The 22,192-nt window shown below is 44.9% G+C and overlaps 1 protein-coding gene across 2 annotated transcripts in view; it reads left to right on the plus strand.

Annotated features, from left to right (window-relative positions):
* LOC147894296 (binding protein) overlaps positions 1–22,192 on the plus strand; it is a 254,131-nt gene that overhangs the window by 179,652 nt on the left and 52,287 nt on the right. For both annotated transcript variants that reach the window (XM_087384649.1, XM_087384650.1), the window contains exons 24-30: positions 11,329–11,590; positions 11,679–11,921; positions 12,024–12,245; positions 15,209–15,385; positions 21,068–21,210; positions 21,310–21,741; positions 21,839–22,037. In XM_087384649.1, coding sequence (XP_087240775.1) covers positions 11,329–11,590; positions 11,679–11,921; positions 12,024–12,245; positions 15,209–15,385; positions 21,068–21,210; positions 21,310–21,741; positions 21,839–22,037 — 1,678 coding nt within the window. The remainder of the gene's footprint in view (positions 1–11,328; positions 11,591–11,678; positions 11,922–12,023; positions 12,246–15,208; positions 15,386–21,067; positions 21,211–21,309; positions 21,742–21,838; positions 22,038–22,192) is intronic.

Here is a 22,192-nt window from a genome sequence, read left to right on the forward strand (position 1 = left end):
GGCATGTGCATCCAGTATAGAAAATGTGAGGCCACTCTTCCTCCACCAATTCTCCTGCCCGCACACAGTTAGATGCATTGTCCATACACACCTGCACCACATTTTCAGCCCCAACATCAAGAATGGCATCTTTCGGTATCCCAAAGATGTACTCCCTTGACTTATACTGCCCACTTGTATCCACGGACTTCAAGAAGGCTGAACCAAATATGCATGAGACCATAATATTGATTATAGGCTAGCGTCGAGTGTCAGACCAACCATCACAAGTTATGGTGCAGCCATATTTTTTCCACTTATCCCGAAACTGTAGCATCTCTTGATCTATGCATACTGCTTCATTAGTTAGCTCCGTTGTGCGCAAAACATTGTAGGATGGAGGCTTAAAGGTAGGCCCAACTTGGCCAATGGCACGAACCATCTCCAAAAAATAAGGGCTCCTCACCTTCCAATGAGGAATATCGTCTGCAAAGAAAAAACGACGGAGAGCAATGTATGCATCCTTCCGTGCTGGTGACTCCCATGCCTTTTCCAAGGTTCCCTTTGACATCTTCAACTTCTTTTGCTTTGGCTCATATGCACTGCCAAATGCATTTCCACTTGCAGTATCACTCACTGAGGCATCTCCCAAATCAGCCACATCTTCAACAAGCTGTTTTGCAGCAGTTTTTAGGGCCACCTTTGCCTGCAATCTTCGACAAGTATCTTTCACATTTTCAGGAGGAGCGGTACACTTGTCAACCCCCAAGCCTGTGAGCCCAAGAAAATGTGCCCTTATACGGGTCGGTCCTCCATCCCATGAATGAGGGCAAAATTTACATTTACAAGTGAATCGGCCCTTCCCCAAAGGCTTTAAGGCCTCTAAAAATTCCCATTCTGGTCCTTTTTGTCTTCCCATTTGTAGATCTGCAAGCTGCAATTTGCAAAAGAGGGCAAATAAGGCATTGGGCAAAGGAACAATTTCCAAAGAGGGCTTGAAGCCCTTGCAGGCTGCCCTGTTAGATGGCATCAACTAAAGAGAGAGCACTTGCTGCAAAACAGGAAAAAAAAAGCAGCCATTGCATTTACCTTGACACTTGGAGCAGGTAGAGCGTAGAGGCAAGCTGCGGGCTGCAACTGTACGGTGACCACTCACCTCCAAAGCAAGTAGAAGAGGGCAAAGGGCTGCCTAAATAGAGGGCAGCAAGGTGCTGAAGAAGAGGGCAAACTGAAGAAGAGTGAAGGGCTGAGGGGACTCGGGAGTCGGGACTGAAGAAGAGGGCAAAGGGCTGCCTAAATAGGCTCTTGAGAAGAGGGCAAAGGGCTGCCTAAATAGAGGGCAGCAAGGTGCTGAAGAAGAGGGCAAAGGGCTGCAGCCTGCCTAAATAGAGGGCAAACGTCTGGCTAAATAGGCTCTTGAGGCAGCAAGGTCAGTGTGCAGCCTGCAGGCAGAGAGTCGGTCGACGATGAACCATGAATCGTGATTGGAAATTCGTACGTACGGCCTTTCTTGGGATTCGGGAGCCTTCACAAGGATGTCGTACGGATTCGAACATAGGAGCCAAGCAATAATATAAGGTACGCATCTCGATTTTTTCCCCCTCAAAAAAGTCACGTACGGAAATCCGTACGTACGGCTGTACGGAAAAAATGACCGTATGCGTACGGATGCAACAGTGGATGAGATCACGTCCTTGTTGACTGTCTAGGAGGAGAGGGCTCTCTAGTGGCTAGAGTCCCAAGTGCATGAATCCGCTCCATGTATCCAGGCTCCATGTTGGCTCTCTGATGAGATGCAAAGGGCTCACGTATCTGCATCTGTCAGCCTGTCTGCAGTGGTGGTAGAGGGCGTGGTCTCATCGATCTCTGGATCCGATGGGCTATGTCAAGAGTACCATTGGCACAAAGCAAGGTTGCCCCCTTTCACCGGCTCTCTTCGGGCTCTACATTGATGAGATCACGTCCTTGTTGACTGTCTAGGAGGAGAGGGCTCTCTAGTGGCTGATCTGATGATATAGATACTATTGTATGCAGATGATATTGTTCTCATTTCATCCACAAGAGAGGGGCTGCAGAAACACTTGGAGGCTCTAGAGGTGTTCTGCAGAGAGAGGTACCTAACAGTTAATGTTGGGAAGACCAAGGTTATGATCTTCAATACATGGCAAGCAATGCTCCACTGACATAGTTTCACTTACCGAGGGGAGCCAGTGGAGATAGTGCAGTGCTACACATACCTGGGGCTCGGGGGCAGTGTTCATTGGGCTAGTCTTCACAATGACCCACACGAGGGCAGGGTGCCTTAGCCCGACTAGAGAGACTGTTTTCAGGCGTACTTCCAGGATCCACCAACGAAGGGTTGGCTTTTGACACTCTTGTGAGACGGACTTCCATGTATGCAGCACCCTCCTACGTGCTCTCCTCCTCATGGGATCATTTCTTTTGCTGTAATTCTCATTTCTAGCGCTCGTTTGCTCGCTTTCAGAGCCTGTCACTGCTATACATCATTGGGTAAGCCCTTGTTGCATTGGCTTTTTTCAATTTCTGCTTCATTTGCATTTTGGAAAGGCCTCGTGTTGCCTTTGGGGATTTTTCTTCCAACAGGTACACCTTGGGACAGCAGAGTCTTTTACAGTGGGATGACAACCCAAGATGAGTGGTGGAAATGGGAGGTTTTGAGTTCTAGGTGGCCCTTATTTGGCCGAAGGGACTCCTTGCATAGCTAGTTGACCTTTGAAGCTTGGTTAGATTTTTGGCACTTGATTCTCAGAGGTTGCCTTTCTCTCTAATGCAACAAAAAACTTTCAAATGAGAAATATCTGCTTTCCTACCAGTATACCTCTCCTCTGGCATCATGCCACGTATTGTTGCAGTGGGAGTCCTGGTCATTATGTAGACTGCTGTAGCAACTGCTTCAGCCCAATAATAATCTACCAGGTCTTTTTCGTTGAGCATGGCATGAGATACCTCTCCAATATGCCTGTTTTTCCTTTCTGCAAGTCCATTTTGTTGTGGGGTATAATTGCATGAATATTGCTACTTTATGCCATGCTCCTGCAGGAAACTTGCAAACTCATTTGAGAGGTACTCTCCCCCTCCATTTGACCTTAGGCATTTTATTTGCAAGCCTGTTTCTTTTTCAACCATAGCTTTAAAAGCTTTGAAATGCCCAAACACTTCACTTTTCTTTTTCATAAAATACACCCAAACTTTTCTGCTGTAGGTGCATTTGCCTTGTATTTCAGCACCATGTCTGGTGGCAAAGATGATTTGTTTGGGATGATTGGGGCCGATGACAAGCTTGATGGCACCAATTACCCCATGTGGTCATACATGATGGGACATGTTTTGGTTGCCAAGAATCTATGGCTAAGCAAGGATGGGATGAGCTTGCATCTTTGTATCAGGTGCGGAATGAGGTGAGGGTTGCCTATCTCCACAGACAGTTGAAAGATTTAGGTTTTGCTCATGTGCCTTCACAGAGACGCACTAAGTTGGATGATAAAGCTGTTAAATTTTTCTTGGGTATAGTTCAGAGAGCAGGGGCTATAAGCTATATCAGCCCCGCACGGGCAAGTGTTTTGTCAGTCGGGATGCTGTGTTTGATGAATCTTCCACTATGCCTTCGGTGGACTGTCAAAAACAGCCCGTTGTTGATGCCCCAGACATATTTGACAGCTTGATGCCTTTGTTTCCATATGATGCTCTCTATTGGTCATTTGCAGCCACATGTGCAGCCAAAAATTCAGACTAATATGCCTATCATTGATCCGGATCATTTGCACAGGGCTCTTGACCAGGAAAGAGCAGAAATTCAGGAGCCCAAAATGGTACCCCGTTGGCTCCTTGACACATTAAAAGACAGCAAACAAGACACTCCTTTGCCAGCCCCTACGAGAGCAGCTGTCCGGAAAGAGCATGCTAGGTTTGTTGCTTATGCTTTGGTTGCTACAGCATGCAATGAAGAGCCATTATGTCATCAAGATGCCTTTCATAATGATTGTTGGAAAAATCCTGGCTACCCCCATCCAAATCATCCTTGCCATGAGCTACTGCTCCTCCCCGTGAGCTACTGCCCTCCCCTCTCCCTCTCTCAGCCAGCTCCCCCCCCCTCCCCTCTCCCTCGCTGCCCCCCCTCTCCCCCCTTCGTTGCTCCTCCTCTCCCTCTCCTCTCGCCAGCCCCCTCTTCCTCATCCCTCGCCCTCCCTCTCCCCTTCCCCCTCCCCGCCCCGCTGCCCCCTACGTCTCCCTCCCTGCTGCCCCTACCTCTCCCTCCCTGCCCTACCTCTCCCCCACCCGTCAGCCCCCCCGTCCCCCTTCTCCTCCCCCACCCCCTCCCCCGTCATCGCTCTCCCCCCCCGCTGCCCCCTTCTCCTCCGCGCTCCCTCTCCCCCGCCAGCCCCCCCACCCCCTTCTCCTCCCTAGCCCCCCTCCCTCTCCCCCCCCTTGCTGCTCTCCCCCTCCCCCATCCTTTCCTCTCCCCCGCCCTCCCTTTCCCTCGCCCTCCTTTGCTCTCCCCCTCCCCCTCCTTCCTCTCCCCCGCCCTCCCTTTCCCTCCCTCCTATCCCCCCCCCAAGGGAGACCCACCCAAAAAAAAAAAAAAAAAAAAAACCTCCTTCCTCTCTCTCCCTGCCCCCTTCCTTCCTAACTCAGCTCCCCACGCCTCCCTCTCAGCCTACCTCCGTCTCCCCCTTGAGTCTATCCTCTCCTTCCCTTCCCCTCTCTCCTACCCTCTCTTTCTCCTTCTTCCTGCGCCCGCGTTCAGGGCGTCCTGGGTAGTAGTTTCACGGACGGAGCTTTTTCAGTGTTGGAATCGGCCTTTTCACATCGATTGGCGAATGGATCCCCGTTCAGGGCGTCCTGGGCAGTAGTTTCACGGACGGAGCTTTTTCAGTGTTGGATCGAAGCTTTCTCAGCATTTCGGAGCTACCTCGAGCTGCGTGTCAGCATTTTGGAGCTGCCTCGAGCTGTGTGCCGGCGTTTGGTGCCATTTGGAGTGTGCTGAATTGATCCGGAGACTTCTCTTTGAGCCCTTCCCTCCTCATTTGGCATCCCTTTGCCTCGGGCTGCGAGTTCCCCTCCATTGGATCTCTCTCTCCATTTCTACGTGCTCTCCTCCTCGTGGGAGCACTTCTTTTGCTATAATTCTCATTTCCAGCCCTCATTTGCTCGCTTTGAGAGCCTGCCACTACTGTACCTCATTGGGGATTTTTTTTGCAACAAATACACCTTGGGACAGCAAAATCTTTAGCAGGCATAAGCTTTGAAGCTTGGGCAGATTTTTGGTACTTGATTCTAAGAGGTTGCCTTTCTCTCATTTGCTTTGCCAGTTGGTGCATTTGCCTTGTATTTCAGCACTATGTTTGGTGGCAAAGATGATTTGTTTGGACTGATTGGGGCCGATGACAAGCTTGATGGCACCAATTATCCCATGTGGTCATACATGATGGGACATGTTTTGGTTGCCAAGAATCTATGGCATATTGTTTTAGGTTCTGAGGCCAGGCCTACACGCACTGTGACTTCTGGTGCTACATCTACAGCCTCTGCTTTTTCAAGTGATGGGTCTTTAGGTGATGGTTCTAATGCTACAGCTAGGACTTCTGCACCTCCTGCTACAAGTGCTTTGCCACCTTCACAGGAGCAAATACAGTGGGATGGTCGTGATGCCAAAGCATATGCTTTGATTGCTCTTTCAAGTTAACGGGTTATTATCCCTCATATTCGGTCTTGCAAGACATCTAAATAAGCATGGGATGAGCTTGCATCTTTGTATCAGGTGCGGAATGAGGCGAGGGTTGTCCATCTCCATAGGAAGTTGAAAGATTTAAAGCTTGATGAGGGTGGTAAGATGGATGCCTATCTCACTAATGTGATGGATGTAATTATTGCAAGAAACATGGGCATGATATTTATGAATGCAGGAAGCACATAGCATCCAGAAAAAGAAAGAGTCTGGTCTTGCAGTATCTGGTTTTTCTAGTGCAGAAGGTCAACATGAGTCCGCTAATTTCGCACAAGACTAGCATTGGGCTTTCTTGGTTACATGTCAGTATAATCTTGATGTTCATGATGCTTGCATGGCAGTTTCAGATGTTCGTGATGCCTAGTTTTTTGATAGTGGTGCTAGCAAGCACACTCATTGGAGCTTACATCTAAGGGGGGCAGTGTCACATGTGCCAATAATGCATCATATACCGTGAAAGGTATTGGGTAAGTTGCTCTTACTTTTGTTTCTGGTGGTATTGTCACTCTAGAGCATGTGCTTTATGTTCCAGGGATTCGTAAGAACCTCATTTCTATTTCAGCATTGCTACATGTGGCTTTCAGGTTTTCTTTGGTGGTGTGAGGTATGCAAGGTATGATGCTACACATGCCTTTACCATGGTTTTGACTGACACATTGTCTAGAGGTCGTTATAGACTTGATGTTTATGACAGATGTTTGGATGATGATGCTGCACTTGCCGATGCACATGCCTTTGCTATTGATTCTACCATGGCCGATACTTATTTGTGGCATGAGAGGTTTAGACACCTCAATTTTGGAGCCCTGGTGAAGTTATATAAGGAAGATATGGTTGTGGATATTCCCAAAATGCATATGCCTACCAAACATGTTTGTGGACCATGGTTGCTTGGAAAGATGCACCGTGCTGCGTTTCCCAAGGAAGGGAGAGTTGGTGCTTCACGCAAGCTTTATCTCGTTCATAGTGATGTTTATGGACCCATGAGGGTTGCAGCTCTTGGGGGGTTCTACTATTTTGTTTTTCTTATTGATGATTTCACTAGGTATACTTGCATTTTCGCATTGAAATCCAAATCTAAAGTTTCCTCATGCTTCAAGCACTTTATTGACTTGGCTGAGAATGAGACTGGGCTCCACATTGCTCACCTTAATTCAGAGAGGGGGGTGAATACATGTTGAAGGAGTTTGCTGTTTTTTGGGCTTCCCGTGGCATCAATCATCAATGCACGGTGCCTTATACTCCTCAACAGAATCCTGTGGCTGAGCAAAAGAATAGATCAGTGATGGAAATGGCCAGATGCATGCTAAAAGGCAAACATTTGCCTAATAAGTTGTGGTTGGATGCGGTCATGTGTGCAAAGTACATCTTCAATAGATGTCCTACAAAGGCATTGCAGACTCTCACACCTTACAAGGCTTGGACGGGTCGTAAGCCTAGCTTATGCTCATGTGTCTTCACAGAAATGCACTAAGTTGGATGATAAAGCTCTCAAGTGCATTTTTCTTGGGTATAGTTCAGAGAGCAAGGGCTGTAAGCTATATCAGTCCCACATGGGCAAGTGTTTTGTCAGTCGGGATGTTGTGTTTGATGAATCTTCCACTATGCCGTTGTTGGACTGTCAAAAACAGCCCGTCGTTGATGCCCCATACATTTTTGACAGCTTGATGCCTTTGTTTCTGATGCGTGGGATGATGTTCCATCTGAGGTTGTCCCTCCTCCATCTGTTAGTGATTTGCAGCCACATGTGCTGCCAGAAATTCAGCCTGATATGCCTATCATTGATCAGGATCATTTGCACGGGACTCTTGACTAGGAAAGAGCTGAAGCGTGTTTTTAGATATCTTAAAGGCACTCAGCATTTAGGCCTTCTTTATGGGGCTGATACTTCACTTGTCATGCATGGATTCACTGATAGTGATTGGGCTGGTTGTTTTGATACTCGTGTGTCAGATAGTGGCAATTGTTTTATGCTTGGTACTTCATGTGTTTCTTGGTTTAGCAAGAAGCAGAGTACAGTTGCTACTTCTAGCTGTGAAGGTGAGTAAAGAGCGGCTTTTACATCTACAGTGGAGTGTGTTTGGCTTCGGAAGTTAACTTGCAGATCTTTATGCATGTCAGACTGCTCCTACCGTCATCTTCACTGATAGTCAAAGTGCTTTGGCTGTCGCACGGAATCCAGTTTTCCATGCTCGCACAAAGCACATTGAGGTTCACTAGCACTATGTCAGAGAGCAATTATTAGCAGGTGATATTGAGTTGTCTTATATTCCCACTGAAGACAACTTGGGAGATCTTTTTATGAAGGCGTCTGCCCAGTATACTATGAGATATGAGGACGGTATCATTGTCTCTTTCAGGAAGGGCATGGCTTTGGGCTGCTTACAGGACTGATCCACTTCCCCGACCAGGTTTGTGTCCTGCTCTACTTGATTTAGATGCGGCAATACAGCGACACACTAGTGCGGCAGACTAGGGAGCAGCTAGAGACGACGCCACATGATAAGAGCTTGACCGAGCACAGATACGCGTCATCGACTTGTACACATCCAAGCCAGTCATGGGTGAGATTGAGGTGGAGGAGCTAGATGACACGATATCATTGTGGATCGGCAGTGGGAGTTACCACGACATTGTTAGGCGAGGCACGTTGAGATCGCATATGGCACGAGGGGCGACAAGAGCACGTACAATCGAGGTCCGACCTATCTCAGCCCTCCTCAGAGGGGACCTTCAGCAATGAGGCATCACTCTCGATGTAACCCACCGGATACAGAGATCGAGGTGACCGCACCCTCCACTGTTGTAGGAGACAACCCGACAGATGCGGATATGTGAGCTCTCTTCTCGACCCATCAGGGAGCCACTAGGGTACCAGGGTATATGGAGCCTGTACATGTACTTGGTGCACTACCTCTGAGCACTTGATACTAGGACATTTTGCTACTTTGCTATTTTGTACAAATTAGCACTCAGCAAGGGTCTTATCGAGTCTTTTGCTTCAGCCCGCTGTGGTTTGTATGAGTTACCTCTATTTTGCACTTTGTCTCATAGGCCCGCGAGGCCTATCGAAGACGTTAATAAATCTTTCTTTCTTTCTTTCTCTCTTGCATTCATTTCCGTTGCATTTCTCACATGGTATCAGAGCCACGGTTGGCTTGAGACCCGAGGAGCGGAGGGAGTGTTGAGCCAACACCCAGAGAGGAGGATTAGGGTGCTTTTGGAAGGTTTGAGGAGTGGACTGTTCGGGTGAACAGCAAAGAAATGTCTTTCAAGGGTGTTTTCAGATTAGAGAGGAGGTGTTTCCAAGGGACGGAAAGTGAGGTGTGAAGGTACATTGGGCTGTCAGCCCCTTCATCCTCTTCTTTCGCCTTCTCCTTTCTTTTTCCCTCAATTTCCTTTATCCCATCCATCTTCTCTTCATTTCATCATCCCCTTCACTTCGACATGGTGACTTTGTCCAAGATAGCAGAGAACAAGTCTAGAATTCCAGTGTTGCCCACGTTCCTGATTGACCGGCAATTAGATGGGCTCAATTATGGCGTTTGGTGGGTGATGATGGAATCTGTGCTACAGTCATACGACATGGCAGATTTCTTCTTAATAGGTGTTGCATGACCAGATCCCCTGGCAGAGGACCTTGGCGTCCTGGCTCAGAAGGAGGCCGCAACTCTATCCCATCTGTGGGACCGTGTTAATGCTAGGGTAAGATCATTTATCTTTCTGAGCTGTACTCCTAAGTTGATTAATGACGTGTGGCCAAAAGTATTTGGGAGCATTTTGGCATCCATGTTTAACTGAATCTCTCCCATGAAGAGGGTCTCATTGGAGGTCCAGATGAGGTTGTTGGATCCCAAGAAATCTTCATCGTTGCGGGAGCACATCAACAAGTTACAAGAACTTCAGCAAGAGATCCTCCAAGCAGGGAAGCAGATTTCATTAGCAGCCATAACTCACCTATCCCAGTTATCCTCTTAGTATGGGGCCTTCTATTCATCCTTGATCACCTGTGGTAGGGTGAATGAGTTGACTTGAGAGGAATTGGTCCCCATGGTGCTTGACCAGGAGTAGCGCTTTGTTGATCGTACCTACGATAGTCAGCCTGAGGCTTTGACAACTAATCAAAAAGGAAGAAAGTAGTTGACATTTGAGGAACGAGAAGCTCTCAAGGCATCCCGAACGTGTAACCCATGTGGTCAGAAAGGTCATTATTGGCGTTAATGTCCCCAAAGGAACGCTGAGGGGTCCAGTAGCCAATTGACCAATTGTGTGACTGCTACGACCACGATTACTCTAGCCTTTTAGTAGCACTTGGCAGGAGCTGCCAGCAGGCTTTTTGGATCCAAATGGAGGATTGCTTGCTTGTTTGTGGCAGCTGGAGTCATTGATCGAGGGAAGGTTTTCAGGCGCACCTCGAGCCACGAGGAGTTGTTCCCAGTGACTCAGGTGGCAGTTTGTTACTAGTTTCTATTTTCGTTGGACGTTATGACCTGGTAGATCTAGAGGGGATCTCCCAGTGTTCTGCTGCAGCTATTGTCTGATGCTGTTGGAGATCCGGATGGGTCAGTACATTGCCAGTGTCATTGATCTAGCAACACTGATGTCACCGTAGAGAGAGAGGGCCTTGCTTGTGGGTGTGCTCGCCCAGTGAGAGGCTAGCGTAGATAAGTGAGGGCCTGAGCTGTGGGTGTGCCCGCCCCCCATGAGGATACGTGTTCACCCTGTGTTGCCCCGTGTGGAGGCATGCTGTGCTGTAGAGGAGTCCTAGGGCAGAGGTGTGGCGCAGTTCATCCACTCTCTGTGCATTCGTTTGTGGTGGTTGTTGAGCTGTTTGTCAGAGCTCTCGAGCAACCTGTTGGTTCCAAGGTTTTCCCCCAGTTGTAGCAGGGTTTTCTCCAGAGATCACTTACAGTTCTCCTGTGTGTCTCTCTCTCTCTTCTCTCCTTCTTAGGTTGTATGTGTGAGGCATGCTCTCTCTCTCTCTCTCTCTCTCTCTCTCTCTCTCTCTTCCGTTCATTTCCACTGCACTCTCACAGTTGCATGACTCTGTGAGCCCTGGGTAGACTGTGTTAAAGATTCTTTCTCAAATGGAGGGCTTGTTCATTACTTTTAACCATTGCATTCATCAATAGTTATTCCTAAAGGAGGACCATTAAGATCATTGATGAAAATGTGCTTTCCATTTGGAACTTATAAGGTTTTAGTTACGCCAACTCTGAGCTCTCTTAACAGTAAGTTAAGAATGTGTGAACCCATTATTGCTAACAAATGGGTACCTTATGGTGAGTAGTAGATTGACATGTCAAAATACATGTTGAAGTGTATTTTGATACTGAAATTCTAGATCCAGGAATGCAATGCCTTCTCAATAAACACACATTGCGAAATTGAGGCTGCTGTCTTATATCGGGTGGTGTTACCATTTTCTTTTCTTTTGTCCATATTCAAGTCATTACTGAGGTAACGCTAACGGTTGTCTCTGCTCCTAAGTTATTATTTCTTCTTACATTGCAACTCTCTGTGATTTTCAGTTTGATTTTGTAAAATTACATGCGAGATACAACCTTTTACATCTTAGTAAATTTGTCCATGTTCTGATACAGGCAAGAAGAACCTTTGAGAATTTTGGGCTTGCAAATTATTGGGATTTTACTTGCGGCACTTCCTTATGAGAGGAAAGGCTCATGGCTTCTTACAATTGCCACTGCAAGCACCAGAGCTGCATATGAACAACAGAGAATTGAGAGGGCTAAGCTTACTCCTCTTTTTGCAGCAATAACAGAACGTCTTCTTGCCTTCCCCTTTACAGATGTGCTTCGGGCAACATTATTTGATGTGCTTTTAGGAGGCGCAAGCCCAAAACAGGTGCAAGTGGCGTCTAGCTTTGTGCAATGGTGAAGACATTGGGTGCATTCTCCAGAAAAGCTGACATTATTGGGGATGTTTGATGTAGGTTTTGCAAAGGGGGGCTAGCACTGCACCTGACGTCCCAGTCTTCCTTAAAAGCATGACTACTTCCTCTAGTAGTGGAAGGAAAGATTCAACCAACCCATCACAATTTGTTTTACCCCAAGTTCTGGGTATTATTTTTAAGTTCTTGCTGATCTGTGAGGATTCAAAGATACGGCATGGCATTTTGAGTGATATACTTCGCTTATTACAAGCAAATCCTTCAAGCAGTGAAGGCTTAGTGCTTGTGAGTTTCCACACTTGGTGTCTGAACGTTTACTGCACTTGTGCATGTGTATATATGTGTGGCAAAAGTCTCTTTATTTTTATTAAGCTTTCGTTCATGCAGGAACCACGCTGGCAAGCTTGGTTGTTCGATGTGCTTACATGTATACAAGATAAGAAACAGCAATTCGAAGCCAGAGGGGATGCATTTCAACTGTTGGAGGAAGAGGGACTGCTGATTCGTAGCATTTTTGCTATCATTCACTGTTATTGTATCTATAGTTTAAGGGGAGGATGGAGACATCTGGAGAGAAGTGTGAACTTTGTTCACATGTATGCTGAACAGGTAGGCATGACTGGCTTGTGTTTAATTTTTCATCTTAATGTAGGTCGCAAGCATTTGGGAAGAGAAGGGGGGGGGGGAATGGGCACATTTGTGGAGCAGCTTTGTTCACATGTATGCTGAACAGGTAGGTATCACTTCCTTGAGTTTAATTCTTGCACTCAGTATAGGTTGGCAGCATTTTTTCTATTGTTTACTGTTATAGTATCTATAAGAGCGGGGATGGCCATTTATAGAGAGAACCATGGACTTTTGTTCACATGTATGCTGAGAACACGTAGCAAGTAGTGGCTTCTGTTTAATTTGCATTTTAATATAGTGTGTTCTTTTCTGAAATTGTAATGTTTGTACAGAATTGTAGTAGATAGTAATGAAAGAAAGGAAGTTGTATTAACCTCCTCACGAGATGAAAACTAACCTATGGGACAATTAAAATGGTCACTACATTAGACCCCCAGGAGGAGAAGCATCGCAGAAGTTATTAAAAGCATATTCACTTTCTATTGCTTAAATAGTATGGCCAACACAAAATGTACTACAATCAGTCTTTAGGCTCAGGCTTGGAGTCCTTGATTGGTGCTCTCCTTTCTCTGTAGTCTGCTGATTCATGCTTCTTTTAGTGAGCTCTGCAGCTTTCTCTCTGAGTTGCTTTGGGGTAAGTTCCTCATCCAAATCATCGTGCCCGTAAGTTTGTGCAATGTCTGCAGTCTTTCCACAAAGTTGTTCAAACCCTCTTCTCTGTTACCATCTCCGTTGTGCCATAGTCCAGCAATTCTGAGTACTAGAGCATTGGTAATGCTCCACGATCACTTCCTATCTAACGATTGTTTTTGTTGGTTTACCTCTATCGCCTCTTCTTTCATTGACATCATTTGTGTGGTCATCAGGTCTTTAACAGTATAGATAAATTGTACATTGCATTTCTTCATGACCTCAAAGATCAATTCATTTTTCTTTTTTCAACTGTCTAACACCTGACTCTATTTTTATGAGTCTCAATTTAGTTCTATGATTTCTTGTTACAATTGGAAGATATCTGGCTCTGAGGAGTCTGTAATTATTTGGTATGTTTTAGGTGGCCTTTTTTAAAGGCTTGTAGTGAATGTTTGCATGAAGGCTGGCTACTTATTCAGTGAAGGTCTGAAGAACGCTAGGCTGGTGGGCAATCAATTACTCGCACACCGTACATGAGTGGATGCGGTTGTGAGGGTGATGGCCAAGGAATCAGAGTTGTTGTTCTGAGAAGAACCCCTTTCATGTTGATCAAAAACCAGGATAGAGATTTGCAGCGTAGCCTTCAGCTCTTTGTCGTCACTTGCATGAAGGCTATATTGCATCGAGATCTAAAGATGCCATTTGCATCTGTGTAGCCCATGGTTGCATACTGTTGCTGCTTCAGATGCACAGATTGACGCTGAGGCAGATCTCAGTCCTAGTCACTCTGCCATGATGGAATTAGGACTCTGTCGACACCACCTCAACAAAGAACTAGGCCTTCGGCATTCATTCCACCCTTGTTGTTCCTTCGTGGATGCAATGATTGTGCAAGATGTTGGGGCAATATAAAAAGCCCCCCTCTTGCACCTCACGAATATGATATTACAGAAGAATGAGCATGCTGACGACCTCCATAGATGTGACGATGATGCAGGATCTTTCAATGTATTCCAACTCAACATTATAACAGATGGCCGAGGGGTGAGCTGCTGCTCCTTCCCCTACTGCTTGACCTGCTGCCCGCCCCCCCTTGCCTCGTTTTATGCCCTGCCCGTCCCCCCCTCAAATCACCCTGCTCCCTAGCCTCCCTGCCCTCCTTCCCAAGCCCCAACCTCTCACCATACAGCCTGTATAACTCCCGTAGAGTCTGTGCAGATGCCTGTACAGGGCCTACAGCCCCATTTCCCTCTCCTCTCGCACATGCTTCTTCCCTCCCCCCTCATTTTCTGCCCCTCTCTGGTTGCCTGCCCCCCAGCCCTTCTGCCTTCCTTCCCTTCGCTCCTTCTCCGATCCCTCTCACTCACCAGTCAGCCTTGGGTATGGGTGCCCGCGTAGTGGCCCCAACCCTAGCTTTCATTATATCTGGGTTTTTAAAAATCTCACATTGGGTCCAAGAAATGATTTGGGAGTCACAAAAGTGTTTCCTGATGCATAAGATTTTCCTAATCACTGGAAAGAGACAAACTGAAAGGGCGACCACCATCTTGTTTTTCTAAATTTTGTCGAATTTTTCCATTGCTGTATCAGCTTCCTGATGCATGTCAGTCTCTTTGTAGCTCATGAGGTGTCAAAGCTAGAAGAAACCCACGATCTGAATATACATGCTAGTAAAATTCTATTGGTTTTGTATCTCGTATCTGGTCTTGTAGCATCCTTGTGTCTTTTTATATTTCATCTTTCATAGATGTTGTGGTGTTAGATTTGAGAATGGGAAGAATTTGTATTGTTCTAAGGTCAACTTACCAATTGCTTCTCTGTTTATCAATGAGGTTGACAGAGCTTCTTACATTCTGAATGGCTCGTGATGTAGTTTTATCTACAATGTGTGATTGTAGATCATTTCACTTTGTTGAGTGCTTTGATGTTATATAGCAGAAGAGAGGGAGAACTTGCTTGGTTTGGAACTTGTGTTTTGGAAAGTCCTTTGTTTATCTAGTTTCTTTCCTGACTTATTTAGATGTTGTGGTGTTAGATTTGAGAATGGGAAGAATTTGTATTGTTCTAAGGTCAACGTAACAATTGCTTCTCTGTTTATCAATGAGGTTGACAGAGCTTCTTACGTTCTGAATGGCTCGTGATGTAGTTTTATCTACAATGTGTGATTGTAGATCATTCACTTTGTTGAGTGCTTTGATCTTATATAGCAGAAGAGAGGGAGAACTTGCTTGGTTTGGAACTTGTCTTTTGGAAAGTCCTTTGTTTATCTAGTTTCTTTCCTGACTTATTTGGATGTTTGGGTTTTGCTGTAGGGTATGTTTTCCAAGTTTGACCTTCTCCTCGTTATACTTGGAGATCTTCTGGAGGCAGTTCTTCAAGCTCGCTCTCAAGAAAGTGTACCAATGTCACAACCATGTCGTGACAATGCTTTGTATCTGCTGACTCTGATGGATGAGTTGCTCATTAAAGATACAACACAGATTTTGCCAGTAATTTATTCCTCTTTTAAGCCTCAGTGAGCTCTTTTCTGCACTTGTTCCCTTTTGTGGAATTGCTATATATTGATGTGTGAGGATGAATATCACAGCACAGTAGTATGAATAACATAGGTTACAACCTATTTTCATGTGAATAACAAAGGCTAAAACCTCCTTTCATAGGGGCCACAGTTTCCCAGCACATGTTTAGGGTCCAGCTTGAATTGGTTAATCTTCTGCCAATTTATAGCTCTTATGTTTGTGTTGACCATGGCTGGGAATGTAGCATATTACAGTGCTTGATCTTATCTCATTGCTCGGAGCTGGTAATTAATCCTTCTTGCCTTCTGCTGGCAGTACTGTTTTCTGGAATGTTTTTTGAAACATTGCATGGCTAACTATGCCTGCTTATTTTAAACATTCTTGCAGGGAGTAATTTTCAAAGAATGGATTGACTTTGTACAGAAAAAGTATTTACACAATTTTTCAATCCTTCAGGTGTGGATTTGGGAGAAGGTTATTGAAAAGAGAGAAAGTGTCCCATCATGCAGAATGTTTTGAGTAAGAGTTAATACATGCAGGCCTCCAAATCCAATGGCCAAAGGGATATGCAAGCTCTTTTCTGTTCAGTTTGTGAGTTGTAATTGCACTACCATAGACTGTGTTACAGAGGCCTAAGTGTCTCTTTCCGTGATTGCAAATAATGATGTCTCCTTTTTATCGGCTAGGCCTTTGTGTATGTATTTGATTCTTCAGAATGCCATGTCTACATCTGGGACCTGAGCTGTGGCTCATGGGATCTGGCTGCCGCACCTGATTCCTCTTTGTGCTCCTCTTTGTGGGAGGCACTTGTAGACATTGTGAAGCAGCATGGTGCTGCGATGCAGCAATAAAGGTGCCTTGGATGGGTGAGAGCTCACTGGGCTTGTGCCCAATCTCCTGTCTGGAGGGTAGACTTGCGAAGCTTTCTATAATTGCTTGCTATCGCGGTTCATGTCTAGCAACGGCTTCACGAGTCTAGATTGAAGTCTGGTAATCGATGACCTGACTCAGCTATGACTAAACAAGCAATGGAATCTCCCATGGATCTCTGGTATCTAGGCACCTAACTAATACATGTTCCTCAGTCTCCACCTCATGCATATCACAGAGGGGTGCATCTTGAAGTCTCTATGACCTTGTGTCTTGCCTCTATGAAATCTACAAGAGAGACCTTGAGCTGTATGTACTAGGTGGGATAGGTGGATCTATAGGTATGCACTGATGTTTGTTGAAGGGTAAAAATGCGCATGAGACCAAGAAGCTGAAATTGAGGTGAGATTGCACATCCATGGGGGGAACGAGAGGTGTCTGTCACACCTCCAAGGAACTACTGGTCCACCGAGGAAAAGTAAGAAAAACTCCATACGTCAAGAGTAGTTCTTGTCATGTCATGCTGTGTGTCATGTATCATGTGTGGTCCTGAGTAGCCAAAGCTGCACATGCGCTCAGCTCAAGTGCCACCAAGAGTCCGTATGTCTCTAGAAAATATCGGAGATCTGTTGTCATTGTCCGTGACTCCTCTCCGTAGGGTGTAGTCGTGGGCAGGCCGCATCGTTCGGTGCCCTAGTATCGAGATGCTCCAATATTATCCTTCCCTAAAAGGCTGAATGGGTCATGTGCTTGCATGGTCTGGATCTAGTCTCTTGCTGATCAGATCTGTTGGAAAGTTGGGTCGCAGTCACGTCATCTCCTGACCACTTCTTCTCTTGTGAAGATGAGGATGTCCTGCTGTCTAGGGACATCCCATGGAGGGGTTCATGAGTCTAGACTTGGGTTGGTAGCTGTCCTAACGTTGTAACTAGGCACTCCTAGGCTCCTGTAGTCTGTAGCTGAATGTTGTGCACTATAATAAGCAAAATGTCTATCAAACTTAATGTCCCAGTCACTGACAATAGTTGTAAATAAACCATATAACGTGAAAACTCGGGAAATAGCCATATAACCCTATATAGACGCAAAATGATTCACTAACAGTACTTGTAGGTAAACGGTATAACCTGAAAACTCCTTCGACAAGCAATCTTGCGATCTTGGTCATTCGATTAACTATTACCCATGCAGATCATGACTTCTATGTGTTCTTGGTATATCAATAATAAAATCCATAGAGATGCCAACTTTATGGAAATTGCTTAACTAGCATACACATGCTACATTGCATGGCAAAATTCTCACCACCTTGCCACGGTAGATGCCCCATGATTGGAGACTCTAGGATGCACCACTTGCTGCCCCCAAGCCTAGTGGCCACCTTCTAACTATGCACTAGTTCATTGTGGAGACTTAGTTCACCTAGGACCTAGGATTAGTTCTAACTATCCTACAATTAGTTCTAACTATCCTAGATGTCCTAACTAGGCACTTCTAGGTCTTAGGGTCAATTTATCCCTACTAACCAATGACTACAACCTCACTCCTATCTTCCTAACCCAGGGCTTCTGCCCCTGGGGTAGCTCTAGAGCCAACAACCAATGGATGGCCTTACAAATTTCATATGGAGAAAGCTCTGTCAATTTGGTTAGTCTATGACCCCCTCTTAATTGCATACAAAGCTATCTCGCCTCCTTGGTATGGCTGTGACAATCTGCAAGTGCATTAGTAAATGCCCCATAGATCCTTAGTAAAGTGTGATGCTTTGGTGAAGGCAGCTTTATGAATGCTATCAAGGTGTCTGTGGGTGAGATCAGCCTTCCCTCACATTTGGACCATTGCATGTATCTTGAATAGCCCAGCCCTAAATGATCAACGAAGTACTTATTCCACATAATTGGCCGTTGTGAAAGTTCCTTTGGTAACTATTGCCAAGAGGAGGGAAGATGGAATCCTAATGCTCATGTCCATGAAAATCCATCTCTGGCTAGGCATCTATTCCCTTAGTCGTGGATCAATCTTTAAGCTGATCAAGGCCTGATCAAGAAGCTTCAATAAGATGCAATGTACCAGCTTGATTACCAGCAAGGCTTTGGAGGCTAGGTATAGGAATTGCAATAGAGTAATCTCCTCTCCCCATAAAGGAATAAATCGTTGGGTTTGGGATATGTCTAGCCATGGTGCCCCTATATATATATATATATCTGATACCAACCTCACTCCCTGTATATATATGTCTAGCCATGGTGCCCCTATATATATCTGATACCAAGCTCACTCCCCATCTTGAAGGATCTAGGGTCCAAAATCTTGTAGATTTTTGCAAATTAACGAGGCAAAAATCTTCCAAGGCTGACCAGAAGCATTGTAGGTTCTTAGGGGAAGCCTCTAGAAAATTGAAATATGGCTCTATGTCATCTGCAAGCTCACAATCAACAAGCTCTTCCTCATTCTTGATGGAAAGGCGAACTGCATTGATCCGTGGTTGGTGGCAAAGGAAAGGACTCATTACAGAAAGGAGAGGTAAAGAAAGGAGCAGGAGGGCAGACCTGTGAGACAAATCTGGAATCTGAAATCTATCTCCTTTGCCACCCTGAGTGAGAATCTGGCTTTGAGCTGAGTGTTGAAAAGAAGAAATGCCTATAATCCACCACTCTGAGAAACCCATATGTCGGAGAGTTCCTTCCAAGAGACTCTAGTTCCGCCCTGTCATAAGCCTTCTCAAAGTCGAGCGGTAGATGGCGAAGGATTGATGAGTCTGCTTGGCCCACTCAACTAGTTGTCAAAGTGAGAAAATGTTATCGCATATGGTCCCACTCCATACAAAGCTAGTCTGAGTGTCAAGATAGGGTTGAGGAGGAGGGGCTGAAGTCTTAGGGTTACCATCTTGGCCAGGATCTTGTAGGCGCTGCCTGGAATTATGATTGGCCTGCCCTTTTCTGGTTTTTCCAAGTCATAAGTAGCTATTGGCATTGCTTGGGCCTTTCTCAGCTGTATATTGTAGATGTAGAGCTTGGAATCACATATGAATAGTCACTCCTGTTATGGTATTCAGGATATGGTGAAGTCTACATATCAAAGGCAAGGATGGGATCTCTAGAAAAGGGATCATGTCATGGATCTTGAGGGAAATCTTTCAGATGTATCAGGGCAAATAGGATACGGAACGCAGGTTGTGATTGAATGTGTATTTAAACTTTAACATATTATGAGCTGGCACGACAACACACCTGAACGGTTTGTATGAAAAAATCTTGGATATGAGCGTTGTGTTTCTGCAATTCCACCTGATTTGCAGGTGTAACCACGATCATCAATTTACTTTTGTTTCACAAACAAAAAATGAAACTGCACTAAGTAGCTTGTGGTGGCTTTGGTTTTCTCTGCAATATCTTCCTTTCAAAATAGTTTCCATGATGTAACAAGGTAATGGTTGTACACATTTGAAATAGATGGTGGTCTTATGGTGCTGCTCATCAGAGTTAAAATAAACGATACTACAAAGTCCTGAAAACTAAATTCTAACGCCTTTTATAAAGTTTTGAAAGCTCTATGGTTTTGCTAGTCCCTGCTATGCATGATGGAGTTTATGGTTTTCAACCTTGTGAGTGACTATCATGAGATTGAAACTGCACTATGTTGTGTTTTTAAAGGATGAGTTTGGGAATGTTCTCGGATTCATCTAGGTATATGCTTCTGCCGTATTAGCAGACATGCAAATTTCACCTTGTGAAGTTTTCGTCCAAGTTGCGGCCTACTGGTATTGTGATAATTCTTTCTTTCTTAAATGGTGCGTTGCCCTATCAGCTAGATTTAGATTTAGATGCTCGTTGGGGAGAGACTAAAATGAAAACGTTTAGACTTCACAAGCAGTTGTAGCTTGATTGAAGAGATTTTGGACTACCTTTTGATAAGCCTTCTCCTTTAGTGCTAGCCTTCGTCATGGCTGAGTCTGCCCTTCACCTCCGGAGTGCTGACAGAAACTTAGTACGAAGACTTTGTATAAATGGATGCTCAAGTATGTGTGGGTGTGTGGATTTGTATGTGTGAGAGCATGTTTTTATACTATGGTCTACACCCACTGTTGGGCGCTGATGACGTCAGTGGGGATGTCATAGTAGCTAGTCCCTGCTATGCATGATGGAGTTTATGGTTTTCAACCTTGTGAGTGACTATCATGACATTGAAACTGCACTATGTTGTGTTTTTAAAGGATGAGTTTGGGAATGTTCTCGGATTCATCTAGGTATATGGTTTTGCTCCACAAACTATATGGAGTTCATTCATATAATCCTTTTCTATGACTATAATGTTCAGCTATAGAAACTCAAGGTCGCTAGTGACATCATATCTTCCATTACTCAGTCATACATTCCTTTCTAAATAAAATTTCCAGTAACTGAATCCAGTACCTTATGTTTGGCTGATTGAAACATCTTTGTATTAAGCTTTGTTTTCTAGATCTGTTTTTCCCTTTTTGACATGATTGCATTGGATTGGTTTAAGAGTGCTGGAATCTACAAATTCGCCTTTTGGGCTAGGAGATGCACTGTTTTGGTTAAAGATATTAAAGACACAAGCTGTTGTAAAAAACAGTGTGCTTTGGACATCATTTTGGAAGTTGGTGCTCTTAGATCGCTAGATAAGAATTATTGTTGGGAAATTTCACCTTCACCATGAATTCCCGTAGATGCTGTTTTTGGTCTGATTGTTTCACTATCCTTTGTTTCTAGTCCGAGCAAAACAGGCTTATATTGGCAATGATTGTGCATTTGTTGGCAGTTCCCCAGTGAAGGAATTGTGGAAAGTACATCTCAGGATGATGTGTCAATTGAAGCTAGTGGACTTGTTGCATTCAATACAGTTTCAAAGATGGAGCAAAGTAATACATCTCATTGTGTGTCAGTATCAAACATTGATGCGAGGTGGGCTTCATTTACCAATCGTTGCTATCTTCACAATACTTTTTGTTTGTTTGGCACACAAAAATGAAACCTATTAATAGTTTTTTGTTTTCAATATAGGAGACAAGTTTTACTAGGCGAAAGCAGTGACATTGATGATAAACACTGGAGTATCTATGATAGAGTGTGGGCTTTATTGAGAGACATAAACGGGAGAGGAAAAGGGGATGCAAACCCTGGTCCATCCTTGGGCCAACGTGCACGTGGTTTAGTGGAATCTATAAATATTCCAGCTGCTGAAATTGCTGCAGCAGTTGTGGCTGGAGGGCTTGGTGCCGTAGTCAATATGAACCCAAGCAAGCTCATAGACAAAGCTGTGAAGTTGCGGGGTGAAAAATTCCCAAGATTTGTATTTCATCTTGTTCTCCTGTATATATACCGGGCCAGTTTGGAGGCAGCATCTTCATGTGTCCAACAGTTTGTGGCACTTTTGCCAGTCTTTCTGATAGCAGAGAACGAGCAGAGTAAAAATAGGCTGCAGCTTTTTCTATGGTATGATCAGAGTATAGTCAGCAAGGATTTGGTTTTATGTTATCATTTTCAGTTAATCAATCAATCAAAGTTGATGAGCTTTTGTTATCCTGAACAGGTGTTTGATTGAGGCTCGTACACAATTGGGATCCATGGATAATGGAGCCAGGTTTCATTTAATATCCCAGCTTATCAGAGAAACTGTAGACCATGGGAAAAACTTGCTAGCTGCGAGCATTGTAGACAAAGATGGCAGGGGATCTAATGACTCAGCATCAGTACAAAGCTTGCTACAGCAGGATAGGATTATTAATGCGGTATGCTACATTTATCCTATCCTTCTCAATCTTACATTTTAAAACTGCACTGGAATTATCTTACTTTATGGGCCAGTCGTCAATATCAGCAGCTGGTTTGCCTTCCAGAGGGCATTAACCTTTTGCTATTTGGAAGATTGCATGGCCGTCCCTCT

This window comes from Dipteris shenzhenensis, chromosome 14, assembly GCF_047967505.1.
Source record: "Dipteris shenzhenensis isolate YYH24624 ecotype China chromosome 14, Dip_SZ_1.0, whole genome shotgun sequence".
Lineage (NCBI taxonomy): Eukaryota > Viridiplantae > Streptophyta > Polypodiopsida > Gleicheniales > Dipteridaceae > Dipteris > Dipteris shenzhenensis.